At 38.1% G+C, this 21,466-nt stretch overlaps 1 protein-coding gene across 1 annotated transcript in view; it reads right to left on the bottom strand.

The window, feature by feature from the left end:
- The window catches only part of kalrna (kalirin RhoGEF kinase a), a 186,415-nt gene that overhangs the window by 68,044 nt on the left and 96,905 nt on the right, over positions 1-21,466 (bottom strand). The window contains exons 6-11 of the mRNA XM_066686096.1: positions 20,505-20,627; positions 19,200-19,391; positions 18,509-18,640; positions 13,790-14,020; positions 7,479-7,601; positions 3,506-3,697 (exon numbers count right to left, since the gene is read on the bottom strand). Of these exons, the coding sequence (XP_066542193.1) occupies positions 3,506-3,697; positions 7,479-7,601; positions 13,790-14,020; positions 18,509-18,640; positions 19,200-19,391; positions 20,505-20,627 (993 nt within the window). The remainder of the gene's footprint in view (positions 1-3,505; positions 3,698-7,478; positions 7,602-13,789; positions 14,021-18,508; positions 18,641-19,199; positions 19,392-20,504; positions 20,628-21,466) is intronic.

Here is a 21,466-nt window from a genome sequence, read left to right as displayed (position 1 = left end):
ATTTGGCATGAATTGTTACTTGCCCAGTATCACTAAATATATAGCATAAGCACACTGTGAGCACCGTAACACACACACACACAAACACACACAGCTTTTAAAACCTCTACATAGACTATTTCAAATATTCTTATCATTAGTAATGTTGTACATGATTATAATACTTGGGTTTGTCTCTTAGAGGTGCCATATAGAGGTTATACACTTTCACAAACATTATTGCGCACAGCATGGGAGTGTCCCTTCGCTCTTGACTTAGTTCCAGAATGCTAACAAGTTTCTTCCTGCACACACAGCAGAAGCGGTACTCTTAAGCTAATTGCCATTTTACGAGCTTACTCTACAAAGTGTATTTGACATCAATCAATGAGGGTAAAGCTATAGCACCACACAGAATGTGCAGGAGGCTGCAGAGATGGAAAACATATCATGTAAACTTAAAAGACATATGTTTCTATATAGTAATGTACTATACATCTGCACATTTTGGCATGCCGCACTTCAGCAAAAGACAATTAAACATAAAAAAGCAGAAAAAGTCAAGCTTGCATCACTTCAAAATTCTGCCAAACTGATGTTCTGGGACATCAGTCACGTATTTGATTTGGCTGAAGTCTGTATATCAAGCCTTATTGGACCAGTATGGCCCATTTCAGTGCTTCCTAACAGAGACCTGTTCCAGTAAGCCAGGGTGAGTAGAGTGTATTTAGGTAGATTGGCTGCAGGTCCTGCACTGATGCTGGCACTCAGCCTTCTCCTACAAGACCCTTGGAGATCCTCAGAGACTTTCTACAGACCTCAGAGCTGCTTGCAAGTCTCTGCTTGGCACTGGTCAGCCCTGCATCAAGCAGGCCAACTCTTCAAAAGTGATTAATGCAAAGCTGCCAAAGCTTGTCAGAGAAATGCTCTGTAAAAGTGGAGTCTCTGAACTTCTGACTGCTCTGTTTCCTCACAGCTTTTTTTAAAGGCAAGGACTAATGTGTCTTTCTGACCCTGTGAGTGTGGTCACAGGTTGGAAGTCTACCTCTGGACGACCTCTGCTTTTATAGCTGTGTCCCTGGAGGCATACCAGTTCTAATAACACATTATCTTCTGGGGATATTTCCTCTGTCGTTTGTATTACTGAAGCTAATATGTGGCCCACACACACGTAACCCAAATCTGAACATGAGTACCAAGAATGATTTTTCTTGGTCCTTTACTTCTGCAGATGTACATATGAACAGTGAGAACCAACCAATTGTTCTATAAATGTAAAATATTCTTTATTTCTGTCTTTCTGGGCTCGTTAAGCTGCCACAAACAGCTACATAATAAGCGTGGCACCCAAACACTTGGACAAAATGTCTAGATTTGGATGCAGATCTACTTGTAAAGTGTTTAACAGAGTTTGTAGTATACACAGTAATCCAATAAACAATATACAAAACAGCCAAATCACATTATGTCATTAGTTATTTCAGTCCTTCTGTGGAATGATTATAACATTATTCATTGACTATGAAATATATGATATATGTTGTATGTTTTACAGAGATTTATTACAATATCATACTTTAAAAAACTGTGATAATATCATCGCCTCTGAAAACCACCCCTACCAAATACAACACGACCATAAATAGTAAGATGTGGAATTACTTTCAGCTTTGGATTCATTTCAACTTTATTCCCCAGTAAAAGCTGTGGTTCACCCCACACATATAATCCCTGTTTTAGCATGACAGAGAGAGCAGAGCAGTGGCTCTAAACTCTCCCAGAGATGTGGAGTTATTATAAAACCACATTCCCAGAGTCTCTCGCTGAATCCCATCCATCAGGAAGACTACACAACAAACTACAGCTCTATTAGGACCAGCACATACACATTCTCACTTGAGGAGGACTGAGTGGGATGGCTGAGTGGGATGGATGGTGCCCACTTTGCCTGAGATAGATCGAGTCTATTCTGCTTTATGAAATATTTACTTTGCTGTGACCGTGTGAGCAATAACAGGGGTGCTCTCAAAGTTTGCAAGATAGAAAGATCAGACTTAATGAATGTGAGTTGCTGATCAGTGCAGATTATGACCACAGTAAGTTTAAATGATGTCTTACAGTTCGCTGGCTCGTTTCTATCAGTGAACATGTATACGTGCACAAAAAAGATTTGTAAAAAGACATTTCTCTGTTGTTTTACATTATTTCTGCGAATTGACAAACATTAGAGGAGAAGCACCAATGATAATTAACTTAATTGAATCAATATAAATGAATCATGTTGGGTCTTTTGTATTGCTATACAATGTCAGGTGGAGTTTTCCAACTAAAAACAAAAAAGAGTTAAATATATATATATAACCTGTGTGTGTAGCATACAGTAGTCATGAGACCACCCCTCATTTATTTAATTTTGACTAAAAGGCCATTAAATACAACATTCCTCTAAAGTTTGTACACACAGATGTACACAAACAAACACTCTCTCTCATGTGCTTTCACATCTGGTGCTGCCGAGTGAGTGTTAAACGCTGCAAAGAGTCTGCACATACCTCAGTAATCTAACCTGATCCCCAGTGAATGACTGGTATGCCTATCGCTGTGGTCCCCAGAAAGTCCACAAACCTCTAGACCACATTACCCAGCATTCTCGGCTCTTAGCATACCTACTAAGTCCATCGCAATGTCTTTAAACAGGCACAAAGGAACACTTTTCTGCACACAGTTTTTTCTATTTAGAATTTAGAATTTGCATATTGAAAATTGATCCTCAGTAAACATGGAAGGACTTTTTAAAAAGAAGCACACAGTTGTTTAACAAAGACAATTAACAAAACAATTAGTCATTTTCTCTGCATTTAATAAAAGATACTGTAGCCCCTTCTAACTGAGGTCCAGTAAATATTCTGAGAAAAGGTTATTAGTTATAAATGACATTTGTTAATTGAATGCCATTAATACATTTCTTATAACGAACCATCCATAGTTTCTTATGGGTTTAAAGCCCAGCTGCTTAGGCACCGCATGTGGCAACCGCTACTGAAGCTCTCTCATTTCAATACAGCCTTAAAATGGTTAGCTATGGGCAGGTCTCTTGATTATTAATTTATTACTGAACTATGACAAAATCTGAATATCTGCACCAGAGAACAGCCCTAAACACATGGAAGATGTAGTCTGTTGTCATTTACCATATACTAAACAGTTTAAATGTACCTTTAAAGGTACAGCAGTGGTTTTAAAATCCAGTTGTGTTCCCTAAAGGTACTGCAGAAGGAGAAGTGAATATCTGTTTCATTATAGAACTGTTTTATTACAGTTTTTACTATAGCACTGAAATAAAAGAACATAATATAAGACGAATCTACAATATGTATAAAATATGGTACAATTTGGTTCCCTAACTAAAGGTACAGCATATGTACCCTTAAAGGTACCACCACAGTGACAGCTTTTCTGACAGTGTATGCTGCAGATGTGGCAGAAAGGAATTGGGATTAAAACTGCTGGTTTAAAGCCCACTTACCTCTTTAGTGTGAGTGTGGAAAGACACAGACATGTCCAGCAGTAGTTTCCTCTGCTCTACTCTCCTCACAAAGTCCTGGATCCTGACCTCCAGGTGTCGCGCTGCCTTGTAGATCTCCTCCGGGTCACACTCTCCAGTCTGGGCCAGCTGCTCTGCTGCCTCCAGCAGCTTGTCTGCGTTAGTGTAGGTGTTCTGATCCAGAGGAAAACCACACAGAAATGTTTGGGCATCAACAGGTAGCTCAGATTCAAGTACAGCTGTCCCTTTAACAGCTGGAAAGCGCCTGGAGACAACAGCTGGGCTTCTCAGCTACACAGCTCGACTGGTTCACTAATACTGCCACCCCAAAGCACATGATGATCACCTCCCCTGATTATCTCACAAAACAATTCCATCACACGTTAAAGCTAGGAGGGAGAGCCATCTGTAGGGCAAATCTCCCCATGCTAATCCCCGTTTGGCACACACTTCCCATGTCGCTTCTCTATCTCCCTCCAGATCCACACTAACACTTGTCAGAGAAGCCGTAGCTACCAGGGATTATCGCCTCATGTGCACGTGTAGTGTTGTCCTGGCCAAGTGCATGGGCCCACTGACCCATAAGCATGAATGAGTACAGGAGTACAGGGCAACACAGTTACATTTCAAGCAAGAGATTCCCGTCATAACAGCCTCAGGAGGTCATATGGCCTGGCTGCTAATTACCTCAACATATTCAAGTTATAGTCACCTGCCAAGACAGAACACACCGCTTTACATCCTTTACCAGAGCCCCACAGGGTAATCTTTTACTACACAATTAGGACATTTTTTACACTTAAGACAAGATGCTTTCATCCTTTTTCCATTTCTAAATATAGTCAAAAGCCATAAACCTATAACGTTGAGCTGCTGGTTAACCCTTCAAAAGTCAAGTACTCATGATTCTCTCACTAACTTTTAATGTGCTTCAGTACATCTGATAAAAATATTTGCTTTGTTATGAACGATTTTACTGAGGTTGACAATTCAGTGCCTTCTATAGCCTTCTATAGACTGGTGAATGTGTGTAATTTTTTCTTCCCCATGACACTCACTATTTATCAATTTGTGCTCAATTTGATGGTTTCTGTAACTGAATAAAGGGAATCTTGTAATATTTATTACTGCAGTTAAAGGCAGTTTAATAGCAGATCAAAGCAGCTGTTAAAAGATATAGACAATACAGAACTCCGAACAAACATGCAAGGCCACAAAATCAGTCTACACCAGACAAAGAATTCTTAAAGCTTTCTGAGTAAATCACTGTGAAAGAATGGCACAACAGCATGGGTCTGAAAGTTTGTGAAGCTCTGAGTAAGAGAAAAAGAAGCTGTTGGCCCAACTGGAAGCTGGAATTGGCTCCCCTGGAACCAAGACACTGGACTGGCATAAACAGAAAGTTCAAGCAAATACTAAGACTAGAGAATTTTGTACCTTTCAGATTTTTTAGTAATTCATGGCTTTTCAGTGTATTTAAGGAAGAAAGACATATATTTGTCAAAAAAAAGTTAAAAACATGGTCCTGGAGCTTGGAAAAGCACCATCCTGATGACACTGAGGTTTATGCTCAACTTTTAGTTGAATCGTTAGAATCCGCTCATGAGCTCAGGCTGGTTTGTGAGAGACTGCCTACACTGCTGAGAGGCTGATAACCAAAAAAACAAAGACTGTCTGCCTCTCCCTGGTTATTAACAATAGCTGAGCCAAAACAAATCCCCTTCACTTAAGACATGCAAGAGAGTGTCTCAGGCCAGTGACCAGACAGTAAGCTGGAGCTTTTGTGCCTCTCACTATTTATAGGATTTTTCATTCTCAGAGGCATTAGATTATATTTGTAAGGGAGATATGGCTTAGTGCACTGTGATTCTAATCTCTTCTTTTGTGAAACAGTTAATCCCCATTATACACTGACAGTGGGGCAAAGCCTGATTTATGGAATTTATTTATAACCCAATTAAATTTAATACCTTAAAGCTTCACCTGTAGATGCCTTGAAAAAAGATGGATTAATTCATTATGAGTCAAATTTGGCCGAATCATTTTAATTACACAATATCCATGTTAATAAGAACAAACATTAGCACTTGCTATTCAAATCAGCATTTACAGTGATTTGTAATTCAAATAAGCATTAACTTACTGTTTAATTCAGAACTCCAAAGACTCCAAAAACTATGCTAGTGTTCTGTTAAATATAAAGGAAAAAACTGTTCATGTTTCTCCAGCAAAGCCTTAAGGCAGCAAACAGCATATGACCCAAATCATGCAGATACACTGGAGGGGGAAAAGCTACAGAATTATGTTAGGATTACACAGCTTTAAAGCTTTATAACATTGCCCTAAGAGCTGGTGTTAACATTAATCATATTGACCATAAAAATATATTCACTCCTGTAACAGTCCAGTGGCAGGATATGTTCAGTTTAAAGAGGAGAACTGGTCGTATTGGAATGTAAATGTAAAGGAAAGGGTTTTTATTCAGAGCAATTTTGGACCATTTGCATCATGAAAGTTTGACACCTATTAAAGTGCAGTTGGCATTTTGGAAAACATTAAAACAAAAACTATTTTTGTAGGAATTCTCCCTGTGAATGCCACTGAAGGTCACACTAAACTGAAAGGTAGTTCCTCTACAGCACTGTAGTGTGTACAGATATTTACTCCAGCAGTGGACAAAGCCACCTGGATCAGGCCATTAGGGATAGTGGCTAAGTTTTCCAGTGTGTGTCCAGCTGTGAAATTGCACACTAGAAATCACACTATGCATATGGAAAGTACAAAAGCTATTGAAGATGAGATTTTAATGAACTTATTATTCTAACAATAAGCATCCCTCTCCTATTAGTCGTATAACTTTCAATGAGACTACATCAGTATACATGATTGAGTTAAATTTACTGCAGCATTGTTAAGAGAGCAGGAGGAAGAAAACTGAGCATATATTGTGAATAATGTGGATCATTTTCAGCATATCTCAGTTGCTAGACTTTTGTGACTGGCCTCAATCCTACCAGGCCAACCATGACAGACCGCCGAGCAGGATCTGTCTGCCAACAGCCATAAAATCCAATATAAAATGACTCAGTTTTGCCCAACTATTTGAGTTCGAAAAAAAGAATGCTTTTTACACTTTTACCCTCAGTTCTCACACCCAGTAACCTCTTGCAAGTACCTATTATAGGTGACAACACTCTGGTGTTCTGTGAGCTGCATTCATACTCGCACCAAGTAATAGCTGAAGCTCTTAAAGTGAAATTAAAGTCAGCCAGCTGTGGACAGCCTCTGAGAGGAACAGAAGTAATTATGTAATGTAGAACAACAGATACACAACACTCAGGAAAGAAACATGGTCTGATTTGATTATTCTTTACTTGGTCAGGCTTTTTTATGCATTATGAAACTCAAAAGCAGACTACAATGCACAAACACACCCAACATTCTTTACTGATCTTTAATGATAATAAGATTATGTAGTATCTTATTTTCATAAGCACCCCCTCGGGACTAGCTTTTGCAATATCTTTCTGGATTAATAAAGTGTTGTCATCTTTATTGGCTTTGTCAAAAACAGTTAATTTGACATGACTAAATGTTTGGCCTAAGGAAGTACAGAGATTCATCTCCATCTCCAGTTATAATATTTATTGTGTTAAATTTATGATGAATGATGTGATGGACAAACCAACCTCAATACACTAATGTCATAACAAGTAAAGAATGTTTTTCCCTTCTTTAAAGTAACTATATTGGATTACCAAGATGGAATTACCATTATATTGTTCCACCTGCAAAAATACTAAATTATAAGACATAATAACCCTTATCTGAAGAAAATGAAATATGTCAGTAATTGAAGGCAAAGTCATTGTAGACTTGGATTATTTTGGAAACAAAAAAGGGTTGTGGAAGTATTTACAGAAATGCTTTTAATGAATGTGTGTTGTGCTCTTACCTGTGCCACCTCCTCAAAGTCGTCATGGCGTTTCTGCAGGGCCCTTGCTCTGTGCAGAGACTTGCCCACTCCAGTGTGTTTGCTCAGGAAAGCTTCACCATGGTTCTCTATCCAGTCCATCACCTTTAAACCAAAGCCAAAGGCATTTCCTTTATTTGCAGTATTATGTCAGACATCAAATGAGGTCAAACCTTTATGTTATGAAGTGATTTGCTATATGCTTCCCTTAATATTTACATAAGGTTATGTTGAAAAGGCAGCTAGTTTTGGGGAAAAGAATAAAAAGGACACCCCACCCTCCTCCCCCCGCCACAGGGTGAGTGATCCGTCACCATTGTCTCTCTGTCAAACTACACACAGGAGCCACTTCATCAGTGGCTGCATAAGAGGGCAGAGTTACAGGAACACTGGTATAATTTTACTAACACTACACAAAATCTAGGATAACATAAACCACAGCGTAAATACACCAGCAGTGTAGCTCTATTAATGTGCCCTGTCACTCACCCTTTAAGAGTAAAACTCTGCAGAGAATGTCTGTTTATATATAGCAGAAAAAGTCAGGGTGAAGAGAGTTCACAGACCGAAAACTAACCCCTCACCCACTCCACCGTGGAGCTTTGTTTTAGAATGTCTGTGTGTGTCTGTCTGTGTGTGTGTGCGCGTGCACGCATGTGTAAAAACGGACAAACTATTGCACGATGAAACGATGAGACTCCATAGGGATGAGCTCATCCAAGCGGGATGTTGAGTGTGTATGCTCCGGATAAACAATTTCACTCCAACTGAAGGAATGCGCATTCCCTAGAGTTTGTTTACTATTCAAACGACATTATATACAACTTCATATTCAATGTGTATATGCATCAAACAAATAGTGCCTTGAATTTACATGATTCAAATATGTCACATCAAAACTATCGCATAAACTGACAGACCACAAACTCGTTGATAATGCAAAATATTTTATTCATGTGCAAACAACTGATCAAACTCAGTATATCAGTATAAAAAAATATCAGCAAGTAGGTTATCATATTTAATCTCATCAGAGATATCTCAGTGATTGGGCTGTCATTGACTTTTGCACTGTACTGTATTCTGTGCATGTACCCACATTATTTGTAACTCATCAGAACATATTCACATCAATGAAGCAGTCTGAACCGAGAGCTGGAGTTTGAAAGACTCTGCGACTTTGTTTCCATGTGTGAGTGACACATGTTTATAACACGTCAGCAACAGCTGTGATAACATCATTGATATGTCGTGCTAAAAACAGGTCACACAATGGCACAAACAAAATAAGGGCACTAAATATAACTGTGCAGGATGTCATCTGCATAATCATACAGTTTCTTTCACCCTCACATGTCCAGTAGAGGTTCCTAGTCTTCAAAGTATTTTATGTTTAAAGAACAATCAGCTATTCTCTTCCATGATTATAGTCCACATTATGAAACTCTCAGAAAAAGATACGGTACTGGTGCATCATTGTCAGTAAATCTACAAACAGTGCAAACGTACCTTTAAGGGTACAGCAGTGGTTTTAAAGTCCTGTCGTGTTCCTTAAAGTTATATTACGTACTTTTCTCCAGAAGGAGAGGAGAATATTATAAAATATGTTTTATAATATATTGTATAATATGCATCAAATAAAAGGTTATATCAAACCTGAAGATGAAATGGGGCGTACAAAATCAACAAATCTACCATTATTATTTCAAAAATAGTTTAAAAAAAAAAGTCTTAAAGACACCATTAGCAGAAATTCAAGGACATTGTCTACATGAGGCTTCAGATCCGGGATCAGCTTGCGCTCATCCACAATCATTTCAGAAAAAACGACCAAGAAAATACGATTTCCCACTCCAAGAGCCTTCATGACTAATGCTCTAAACCTCCACTCAAGCTCAAAAAACATTAGCAAACACCAACCCAAGAAACAAATTTCAGTGTGCATTTGGTTGGAAAACTGTTTGTGATAGTTGTCACTTGTTATAACATTTACTCTAGTGGAGTCCAGGTTGAAGTTGGTTTGGCTTGGAAATGTTCTATTTTTGTGGATTTCCATCTGACACTTCCCGACAAACCTCTACGGTCTTGGCAGCATGGTTGAGTTTGTAAAAGTCCTAATTCTTAGAAAACATCCATGAAAAACAGCAGCCTGATTATGGCTGGATATGCCCTAATTACTCTTACTGGGAGAGCAGGAACTAATGAAGACAAACAAGAGAAGGAAAAAGAATGTGGTAAACATGTTGACAAGACAGTCCCTGTGTATGACACACAAAAGAAAAATAAAACAAGGAAAGCACTCCATAACCACAAGTGCCCAACCCTGCCTGGAAATAAAATAAGCTCAGCAGATCTACTCCCAGTCAGGAACTCTGGAGTGAAGAAAAAAGCAGTGAAGACTGCTACTTGTTTTGTCTGCAATAGGATCCAAGCCCCCGAGGAGGGACCTTTTTAAAATTCCTACATCATTTTCCCTTGCTTTATTTCTTCTGCTTCTTCGACTGGATTTGGAATTCATGAGGTCTTTATGGAACAATGTTCTACTCATCTTTACAAAACCAAAAATCAAATGCCAGGGGACAAGTGCCTGATCTTAAGTAGACCCACAGAACGGGGCTTGTCTGACTGCAATGACATTTATTTTGAGTCATAGAATGAGGTCATATTTCTGAGAATATAAAGTTTAGATTTAAGCTTTTTAAAAGTTTTTTATTATTATTATTATCATTATCATTATTATTAAGAATTATAAAATTACATGGTCAGTTCTTCAAAGAACTAACCAGAGCTACATTGTTCATTATATGATCTTTGGTTGGCTTTGAAGTTTAGGACTCAATGGAGAAACATTGTCTTATTATTACAGCACAAGATCAGATGCTCTGTACCATGTACCTCATCACTGGTATGACCATAAGGCAGACGGCTTGTCGAAACACAGTGATCATATTTGATATGGCTGTTCAGACTGACCGTACTATTGGGACCAACCAAACCTCATCATCATCATCATAATCATCTACAAGAAGAAGCACCCTCTGCTTATCAATGTTGCCTTATAACAAAACTGTTGGAAGTTGAAAAGCTTAGCAAATACAAGAACTTTAAGATTTAGCTAGGATGTGGAACCCCATCAGCGATTCTGGTTGTAATTGGAGCTCTGGGAACAATGAAGGTCAGCTCGCAAAATGAAATTTATGAGGTATCAGGCAAAAAAAGGTCCTGCACAGATCTCCAAAATCACCTGGTTTGGAACAGCTCACATCAATAGGAAAGTCCTCACCAATGATATTTGACCACAGAGAAACAAAGCTCTAACCTTACCTCACTACACTGGACATCTTCAGAGAAGAATACAGAGAAGCACAAGTAAAACACGTGAGAATATGTGGCTTAGATAAATGCATGTTTTGACAGGTTTTTTATGTACCAGGGGTCATCAGTTCCAGTCCTAAAAGGCCAATGTTCTGCATAATTTTGTGAATTTCCTGCCACAGTTCAAGAGTTTCTGCAGGTTATCTTGTTTGTTTAGGATAATGACCTCTTTACCTTCAATTCATGCTCTAAAGTGAATATTTAATATAATTAAGTAAACATATATATATAAAGCAGCAATATGACATTTTTAATCACTACAAAATAGCAAACCATATGTGTGAACATGATTATATATTATTTATGCATTATTTAGGTAAGAAGAATAATCAGTTTTGGAGTCCTCGAATGAACCAGTTTATACTCCATAAAGCAGGGAGACTAGTCTGATACATCCATGCCAATAGGTGGCAGTATACATATTGTTTAATAATGTTTTTTTCATTACATTTTTTTCATTTCTACAGAGAAAAACAAAGAAGGTTCATGAGGAAAAACAGAAAGATTTATGTGAGGTCTGTCTAAGTAAGATATTAGCAGTGCTGGTTAACATATGAAGTCAATCATGGTAAATGTTTCAGGTAATTAACTTTTAGATGTGATGATAATGTGCAGAGACTTATTCGAGCTGGCCGGGAGAGCTCCATTAACTGGTGTTATGATGTGTAAAGGAGTGATAAACTGTGAGAAAGATAACGGCTATAAAGCGAATACAGGCAGTTTATCTTCACTGGGCTCAGCTCAGCTCACTGTGGCTTAACGTGGGAGACTTAATTCTTCCCAGAACAGAGAAGAGTTTGTAAAAAAGTTCTGATCAGGAAAAAACTATGATAAGACAGTGATGAAAAAAAGAAGAGGAATAATTCATTGGACTTTAAGTGAAACCCAGACTGAGTCAGTTCATCTCTTGCCTGGTGCGTCACTGATGTCACTCGACCATTTTAAACTTTTTATCTCAATCCACTTCAACTCAGCCTGCAGCTGTTTTAGCTGAATCGGGTTTAGCTTTATTTATTTTAGCTTTTGTTCTTGGTAGGTTTCCTGTTTTTTAATCCATCCATCCACCTAATATTTATCGAGTGTACTGTCTTAATAATATTTTTTTACTATATCTGATCCACATTTAGTCATTCTAATCCCACGCCCTTATATAATGCTCAGCTCCATTGCAAATGAGGGTACATCTAAATGTATACAGTTTAATTAATGATTGATTGATTGTTATATTGATATATTGACAGGTTATATTCAACACTGATGTCATATTCCCTTTCAAGCTTGAGCGTGCGAGCGAGAGAACCCAGGCTTTTAAACTCTTTAGCATCTTGAAATAGGCTTAGATGTTGATTTGGCTCATACACTACTTGGTTGTTTTTAATTTGCACAAAAGGTTGCACATTACTTAAATGTTTTGCATCAACACAGGTCTTGCCAAAAGAAGTAAACTTCATAGATGTAACTGTGTTGATGAGACATATTTCTTTTGTTATTCTTGCATTCATGCTTTTGAATCATGTAGATTCAAAGCACCATATATCCTCCAGTGTGTGTTGAGACAGCAGGCTGAACGCAGTTCCATGAGTTTGTCTTTGAGCCCGTCTTTGGGGTGAAATGTGGCTCAGAGCCAGCACTGACTCAGACGTTCAGGGGCTCAGGCAGGGGATATTAACTGTGCTTCTGGGCCCATATCCAGCCTGGAAAAAGTGCAGTGTGTGAAAATATAATGCACAACTCTAAATTTATGATTAACTGTTGACAAATAGATTTATTCTATAAGGATGTAATATGGATATAGCACATTTATACATGCGCATTCTGGGGTAAATTAATCAATTCAGCTTAAATAAAGCGTATATATTTCATTAAAGGTGTGTTTTAAATATGAACGTGATTTAGTAAAACTGGGGCGTAATATTTTTTTAGTTAGATTTCTTTTTTCATTGAACCATAATTTTAAGGTCACCACGGGTAGAAGAGAATATGTTTAAATATTTAATTTATTTAAAGAAAGTCTTTGCTCATTAATATTGTATAATATATTAAAATATATTCAGAAATATGTTTCTTTTAATATTCTTATATTCTTATATTATATAAATTTCCAGAGACCAGAAAGCATTGCAATGCAGTCGTTGACTGTCAAATGATCAGTGACCCAAGTGATCGATCATTTCATTCATTCATTCATTCATCCATCCATTCATTGTCTGTATCTACTTATCCAGTTCAGGGTTGCAGTGGGTCCAGAGCATACACAGAATCACTGGTTACAAAGCAGGAACTAACCCTGGACTGGGCATCAGTCCATCACAAGGCACTACACACTCACAACTATGGATAATTTTCCACAGCCAGTGCAAATACCAACATGTTTTTGGACTGTGGGAGGAAACCAGAGCACCCGGGGAAAACCCACACGGACACAGGGAGAACACACCAAACTTCTCACAGACAGTCACCCGAAGCAGGACTCGAACCCACAACCTCCAGGTCCCCGGAGCTGTGTGACTGCGACACTACCTGCTGCGCCATTATACACTACTTATTATTTGTGTAGTGTCTTTTGCAGATATCTGAATATTTTTGGTCAAATATTATCATGAGATCACCAACAGCACTGTACACACAACCCAGCCACAGAAACTGATGTATCAACAGGCTGGAATTCCAGGCTTTCTTCAGCACTTAACACTAGTAACATTAGTTCACAAATTGTTAAAATAACAATAAAAGTGTTATTTTAAAATCATTTGAAAAATATTTTCTACCACAACCCACAGACCTTCATTCAAGATTTAACAGTGAAGCAATTTGTTCCAATAGTATCCAAATATTTTGGATGCTAAAAAGCATTCTGTATGTGCTCAGTTTGTACGTATGCATTAGAAATGCGTGTGTGTGTGCGTGTGCTCCATTACCTGTTGCACGTCCTGCTGAAATACACACAGCTGGAGTCTCTGATGCAAACGCACTTTGCGATGCTGCCATATGCTCTCCAGGCGTCGGTGGTGATGGAGAACCTCGTGGACTACATCCAGAATACAGTGCACTGCTTTAGAATAATTTGCTGTTGCGGTCAAAGACTCTGAATTCCCAGGACTCAGTGGTCGCTGCAGAACGTCCAGCAAGGCCTTACCGTCCTGACTCACCTGCAGAGTGGCACAAACAAGGGATAGATATAGATACAAATATAGAAAAATAGAACATTGACATCTCAAATAGGTTTGCTGATCCATGTATATGAAGGTGGCCCGAGCCCCCAGAGGCCGGATGAAAGGTGTGGTAGCAAGCCAGTGAAGAAGAAGTAACTTTGACCCGGGAGGCAGAGCTCAGAGCCAGACCCTGAGCCATAAAAACTGATGCAGGGCTAGGGCCATGTAACTCCTCTCTCTCAATCTGGTTCATTAAATATAAGTGTGGTCCTACTGTAAAAAGACCTGTGAACATAATATAAAGAGATAGCTAGAGAGAGTTGAGTGGGAGCAAGAAAGAGGTTTGAGCAGTAGCTGGAAGGCTTTATCATTTGAGTATTTATATTAACAATGCTTATATTGGGTAATAAATTGCCTAAGAGTCAAACTGCTTCTGCCTTCAGCATCCTCCTTCCTAGGATGACATGGTCATTACCAAAATGAGATTTGTCCAACACTTTTAAACTACAAACACCTTTTCCACAAAAGCTGGGACGCTGTCCAAAATGTTTATCAAAAACAAGATGCAATGATGTGCCAATTATTTAAACAATATTGTCGTTTTTCCAAAGAAAATATGTTTATCAATTTTATGTTGATTATTAGTTTGCTTCATAATTTGAACACCTCAGCTGTCCTTCACATTGTGTAAACATTTCATGAGGAATGTACCAATAGAAATGCTCCAAAATGACTTGCAATTATATCTTTTAAAGTATTTTCTTGGTATTCTTCTTATAAAGTTAGTATTTTGGAGAAACATGTTTTTATTGGACAGCCACGATATATTTAATTTAAAATGTACAAAGACAACACGTTCTGAAAAAAAGTTGGTACAGGACCATGTTTACCACTGTGTTGTACCATATCTTTTTATATTAACCCTCTAAAAATTTGGAAACTGAGGAGACCAGCTGCTGTAGTTTTAAAAGTGTAATGTTTTCTCATTCCTTCTTGTTATAGAATTTCAGCTGCTCAACAGTTTAAGGCCACCATTATAGCATTTTCTGTTTCATAATGCACCAATCGGTTTTCAGTGTGTGACAGGTCTGGACTAGTGTAGCACCCAGAGGTGCTAAGGAACCATGCTGTTGTAATCCATGCAGAATGTGGATTGGCCTTAATTCATTTATTCATTATCTGTAACCCTTATCCAGTTCCAGTGGTGGGTCCGGAGCCTACCCGGAATCACTGGGAGCAAGGCAGGAACACACCCAAGAGGGGGCGCCAGTCCTTCACAGGGCCACCACTCACACACACGCCTACAAACACTTCTGAGTGGTTTTGGACTGTGGGGGGAAACTGGAGCACCTGGAGAACACACCAAACACCCATCCCCAGGGAGCTCAGGGCCAGAGAAGGCAACAGCATTTCTAGATGTTGTGTATATATAATTTATTCTTTGCATCCGAGGATGCAATGATGAACTGTGCTCATCATGTAGTACTTTTCCAAATTCTTTTTGGGCCCATACAGTGATTCCTGCTACAGAGTTGTCTGTTTTTCAATTCAGTGCCAATTAAGGGCCTGAAGACCACAGGCAGACAATACTGGTTTTGGGCCTTGTCCCTTGCACATAAGGATTTCTCAGGATTCTCTAAAGAATCTTCTTTAAAGACACATACTGTAGATGAAAAAATATGAGAAATGTGACTCTTGAGATGGTGCACTATTTTATATTTAATCAATCTTTTATTCTGAAAGACTCAGCCTCTCTGAGATTCAGCAAACTCTCTCAGTTTCAACATTCAAAATATAGTCTTTTGTCTAAAGTAAATTAAATATATATTGTTTAAATGATTTGCAAATCATCACATTCTGTTTTAGTTACATCTTGCAGAGGGTCCCAACTCTTCTAGAAATGGGATTTGTAAATTAATGATTGCTTCTGTCCCAGTATTTCACCTTTATTCTACCACTGACTTCTTCTGTAAAAACTTATTTTAAATAAGTTAAACTACAAGAAAACCAACTTACATATAACATATTAGATGATGCTTTAGTGAATGAGAGTCAGTACATTTCAGTAATCAAATGGATACTTCACTGGTTTTGCAGCAGATAATTAAAGCTTCACTTAGCTGCAGAAAGTGGTTACAAGCCTGTTCCAAATGAGGTATTGACATAATAAATGCTTTGATTTCATGAATACTCAAAAAAATCAATACATAATGTATAACTAATGTATTAAAAAACACTGATAGGTTAAAATGGGACAGATTCAATTGTGTGGAACAGAGGTGAAACAAATATATGTTGAGTTTGACACTTTGCTGCTGTTATTCCATGCCACATAGAAATGTATCTAAGCATAACAAGTGTTTCATACTTTGACCCATGAAGCTGTAGGCAATATTTATGCAAAGACCACCTGATTGAACTGGACAAAATCATTTGCATAAAGTTCAGCTATGCTCAAATGTGCTAATGCACCATAACTTCGCCTAAATTCAATGCACCAGTCCAGTCATGCACCTTCTAATGCAAAACTTGTAATAGAAAATGAATGCCATCTGTTGTGATGTGACATCATGCCAGACTAAATTAAATTCACTGTAGATTCCCAAAAACTCCTAAGTCACCACTTCATTTACATACAATATACCCTCTGTATCCGTGGGTGATTTGACAGATGCCCAAATTCTTTTCTTGATTATTTATAATACTGAATACAATGTCAAAGCTTTGTTAAACTGTATTGTTTAGTGAAGAATGACAAGACACAAATGTCTCTACATGTTCAGTACTGGCACAATCATCAAATTCCACGTTGTACAAATGAACAAAAAGATGCAAGGCAAACCATGATTTCTGGAAAGTCTCTGAGGATCTGTAAAATGGTGGGAGGCTACAGCAGAGTATGCCTACACTTCATTTTATTTGTGTGGATTCAGCGTAGTCCTCAGCACACAGCAGTTTTGCTATTTGCAATTTTATATTTTTTTGCTCCCACAGATGTGAAACCCACAAATACAGAGGACTGAATTTATTCTTATTTTAATAATTTCAAGTATGCAACAAACACTCTATCCTGTGTAGATGGTGTAATACCAAACATAATGCCACATTCTGTTTACTGTTTTGTTTTTAATTTTACCCACTCCCCCACCATTAACTATACTTACACTTAGGGATGTGTGCCATGTACATAAGGCATGTGAAAAATAAAATCAGATCAGAAAATAAGAGGTATGATATTATTCTGTGAAGCAGAAAGAAGAATCAAAGCTGAAACTATCATGTATCATTACCAATGTCAAATAAGAATCACCACAGTCTACAGAACTGATCAGATTGGTCATGGGAATGAAGATAACATGCATGCTCATGTGAACACAATCTGTTTCAACCTAAATCTCTGTCTGAATATGCTTTCCAAACGGCTCTATGAATCCACTTTGTTCAACCCATAATCACATTTGTATAGCACAGGGGTGGAATTTTTAGAAGGCTGCTTTTCTCCTTCGGCACGATAAGGGCAAACATTGCTAAATCTTTTTCTGTTTGCGGGAGACCCTTACAGAGCTCTTTTTAAAGATGGCATTAAATAAGGCACAAAAGGATAAAGTGTTTCTTAGAACATACATCTTTCTGTGTATGCTAACCTCTCATCACTCTCACTGGAAATGTCCTCCTACTGGAAAAAAGCTGCCATCTAGGATAACTCAGACTCAGAGATCATAGACTCTGAACCACAAAGGGTGCCACAAAGATAATTTAGGTCGGGTACGAGCAGAAAAGGTCACCATTGATTCTGTGGTGAATGGAAAACATGGGAATGTAAATATAATACCCAGCAGTTTCAGCGCAAATCTGTGTCAACAAGCTGCGTGTTCCACTGAGATCTACATAAGAAAACATTACACAGCATATTCCCACTTTTTAAACATTGACTATTACAAACCACATCCTCTGGAGTCCAGCACCAAAAACACTTTAGTGTTAAAAAAAGCTTGTTTTTTAAAAATTAATATTATAATTAAATCAAGAGTGTGAGATAAGAATATGAATAAAATATTGTTGGTATTGTGGTTTTTATGTTTGCCTAATTGCTTAGATTATGAGTGAAAATAAATGTTATGGGTTATGAAAGCTGAGTTCTAGTTATTTGATCAAAGCATACTCAAGAACCTATGTACAATGATATATTATAGTGGATTATAAACTAAAACAAACAAATAAAATGAATAGTAGTCATTATAAACACAAAAACCATTGATCCTTTATTCATGGGCCACATCGAATTGAATACATTTGTGACAAATTGATAAAGAGAACCTGCACTATGAATTGTTTGATGATCGAGAAGGTATATTTTAATGTATGATATGGCATGTTCCTCACATAATCTAATGATACACAGTTCTCTAATATATTATACACAGTTATTTATTCAGCATACAGACATGGAAGTTGGCCTTTGTGAGGGAAGGTTCAGCTGCTTACCTCAGTGTACGCCTGTGTGACCTGTTCATATAGAGTCTGGTGATGGTGAATGGCCAGCTCCAGATCCTGCATCTCTGAAGGAAGCCCACCTTCACTACATATCTTACACCAGGACTCTACTCCAGAGAGGAACTGAAAACACCCAAACACACACACACACACACACACACACACAAATTCACCAAAGAGAGGAAGGGGCACCCTGCTTGACCTAGAACATCTCATAGGTCAAACTTGGATTACGTGCTAAGTGCACATGGACAGCACTCTATATTTCAAGCAACTACAAGTGTTTCCTAGTACACTTCCATAGCTTGAAAGGAGTAATAATTCACTTCCCAGTCCGCAAAAATTAGCAATAAATATTTATGAAATTACTGTTTTTTCTATAAAGTAAAATTCACATAAGATGAAGAATCAGATTTCTTTGTAGTCCCTGAATGAACTAGGCTGAGCTCCACAGAGTGTTTGATACATGGGCCAGCCAGATTTAAAAAATGTTTAGCTCAGAATCTCTGATGTCAGTATAATGACTGTTTCACAACTTGAAGAATTGCTGCAGAAAATAACTTGTTGCTTCTTTAAACCTAATTGTGGAATCAAAAGTTTTTGCACCAACATTCGCTCCAAAGGGGTGTGCAACACTGTTAAAGTTTTCCAAAACTAACATCTACAGTCAAGTGTGCTTTACCTGCTCTGATTTCTGGTGGAAGACAGCAGACATGGCAAGGATGGTGCTGCGTTCATCAAGAGCCGCAGCAAAACTCTTCCACTCCTGATCCAGCTGGGCACTGATCTGCTTTATCTGCTGAGACGCATAGTGACCTGCCTCTGACAGCCGCGACGCCACAGACATGATCCGATTTATGTTCACATAAGCATTCTGAGGAAAACAAATCAAGAGGAGTATAATAATGTAGCACAGTGGATAACTTGCACAAAGGCAGGTCATTTTACACTTAAAAATGAAAGGAATGTAAAAGCTATGCCAAAATATATATTTTTAAAAATCTAGTCCTTTAAAAAAATCACTTAATTAAAAGCTTTGGCCACTTTATTTGAATAGCACACTTTAGATGGTTTAGATTACTTTAAATGCTTTCCTTACATTAATCTAAATATCCATTAAATTTACAGCCCTTTTTCCCTAAAACTACGCAAAACACTCACTCTTACACTAACCTCCACTGTAAACTTCACCTTGGTCCTAAACCGAGCCTTGGGTTATGGTCCTAACTCTAACCTTAGTATCCTAACCTGCACACAACCATCTGATCACTTCGGATAATCAGATTTAAGGCATAATCTGCTCAACCAAGTCCTTCTAATATCTTCATACACACAAGTATATACAGTGGCTTTTCTATATTCTGTATTATGAACTGTGTGGCTGCTGGTTGTGTTGGCAACAAGGAAGTAGTTGAGGCTGGTGGTCATTAACACATAGCACCACAAGAAAAAGATTCTGTTTATTCAGAGAGAGCTTTGATTCTGTTGGTGAGGCAGTAACTGACACTGACGGGTGAAATCTACTGTACAAAATCAGTCAGTAATAAGACCATAAAGAACAAAAAAATTACATGCTTTAACACACAGCACACATACACATTTCAGTCACACCAGATATGTCATCTGGCTTTCCATCCCTACTTTCAGGCCTCCCTCTATCATTCCTTTCTTCTTTAGTTCTTTCTGCTCTAACCTAGGGAGAGTATGACAGCCTTGTATGACAGATATGTACAATAGTGTTCTTCTGAGTGGAAAGTGAAGACACTGTCAGAACTATGCAAATTAATGTTTATAGAACAAGGTCTTACTCTGTGTCAATTTGGACCATTTCTATTGCCCTGCTCCTTTTAAGAATCTGACACAATTACAAAGGGTACTGGTGTCTTAAAATCATGTTTAAAATAAAACAGTTGGCAGTATGAAGCAAGGAAGCGCACTAGTTATTGAGACACCCCCATATATTAGCTTGTGTATATGAGCTGCATACCATAGAGTTCATGGCGAAGTGATTGTGCTGGGTCTGCAGGTCCACAGCGTGCTGATAACTCACTCCTATCTCAGTGTGGCTCTGCAGAAAGAGATCCTTGTTGTGGCTGATCCAGTCAAACATCTACAGAGAAGAAAGAAACGAGCACAAGCTGAGCACAACAGTACATATACTCTCATTACTGCTGCACAAACCCTGCTTTCAGCCTTTATACACACAGAGAGGAAAGCACAGGGTTAGAGAACAGCAGGTCAGAATAACTCAATCCCAATTACACCACCATATTTTATAAATACATAACAACATAGACACATATTATTTATCAAAAGCCATGACATAACATGAGAAGCAGAGAAATGGGATAATAGGGTCTTGTCCATGAAAATGTTACGGAAACTTCCCTAGACAAAAGCTAACGAGGTTTGCAATTAGATCAGTGTATATCAGTGAGACATGCATGGTGGTATTTGCTTTTACTGAAGGCTGGCTGCTTTACTCTCAGGGAAACAGCACATTTTTAGGTTTGCAATTTATGAGGTCCTGACATAACTTGAATCTCCCTGCACAGATATCAGCTACAGTGCCTTTTAAAGGCTTTAACATGTCAGAAATGTGTTCTGCTTGAAAAATCTGCTTGGGGTCTCTAGACTATATGTCCAAATGTTTGCGGACACCAGCTTATCCATCTGCTACTTTGCAGCAGCAACTGCTTCTGCGTCTGAGGGGAGGACTTGCACTATATTTGGGAATTTTTGTGAGGAAATAATGGCATTTGAACATTAGTTCATCATTAGTCCATCAGAACATTAGTGATGTTAGGTGCTGATGTTGGCCGATCTGTTGTGGATCACACTTTAACTTTTCCCAAAGGTTTTTAAGGTAGCTCCATAACTACAGGGAACGCAGCATTGTGTTCTGTAGTTGTATATTATATTTTTAAAGGTGTGTCTTTAAGACTGATA

This window comes from Hoplias malabaricus, chromosome 12, assembly GCF_029633855.1.
Source record: "Hoplias malabaricus isolate fHopMal1 chromosome 12, fHopMal1.hap1, whole genome shotgun sequence".
In the NCBI taxonomy this organism is placed as follows: Eukaryota; Metazoa; Chordata; class Actinopteri; order Characiformes; family Erythrinidae; genus Hoplias; species Hoplias malabaricus.
The sequence above is the reverse complement of the archived record's forward strand: the minus strand, read 5'-3'. Positions and strand labels throughout refer to the sequence as shown.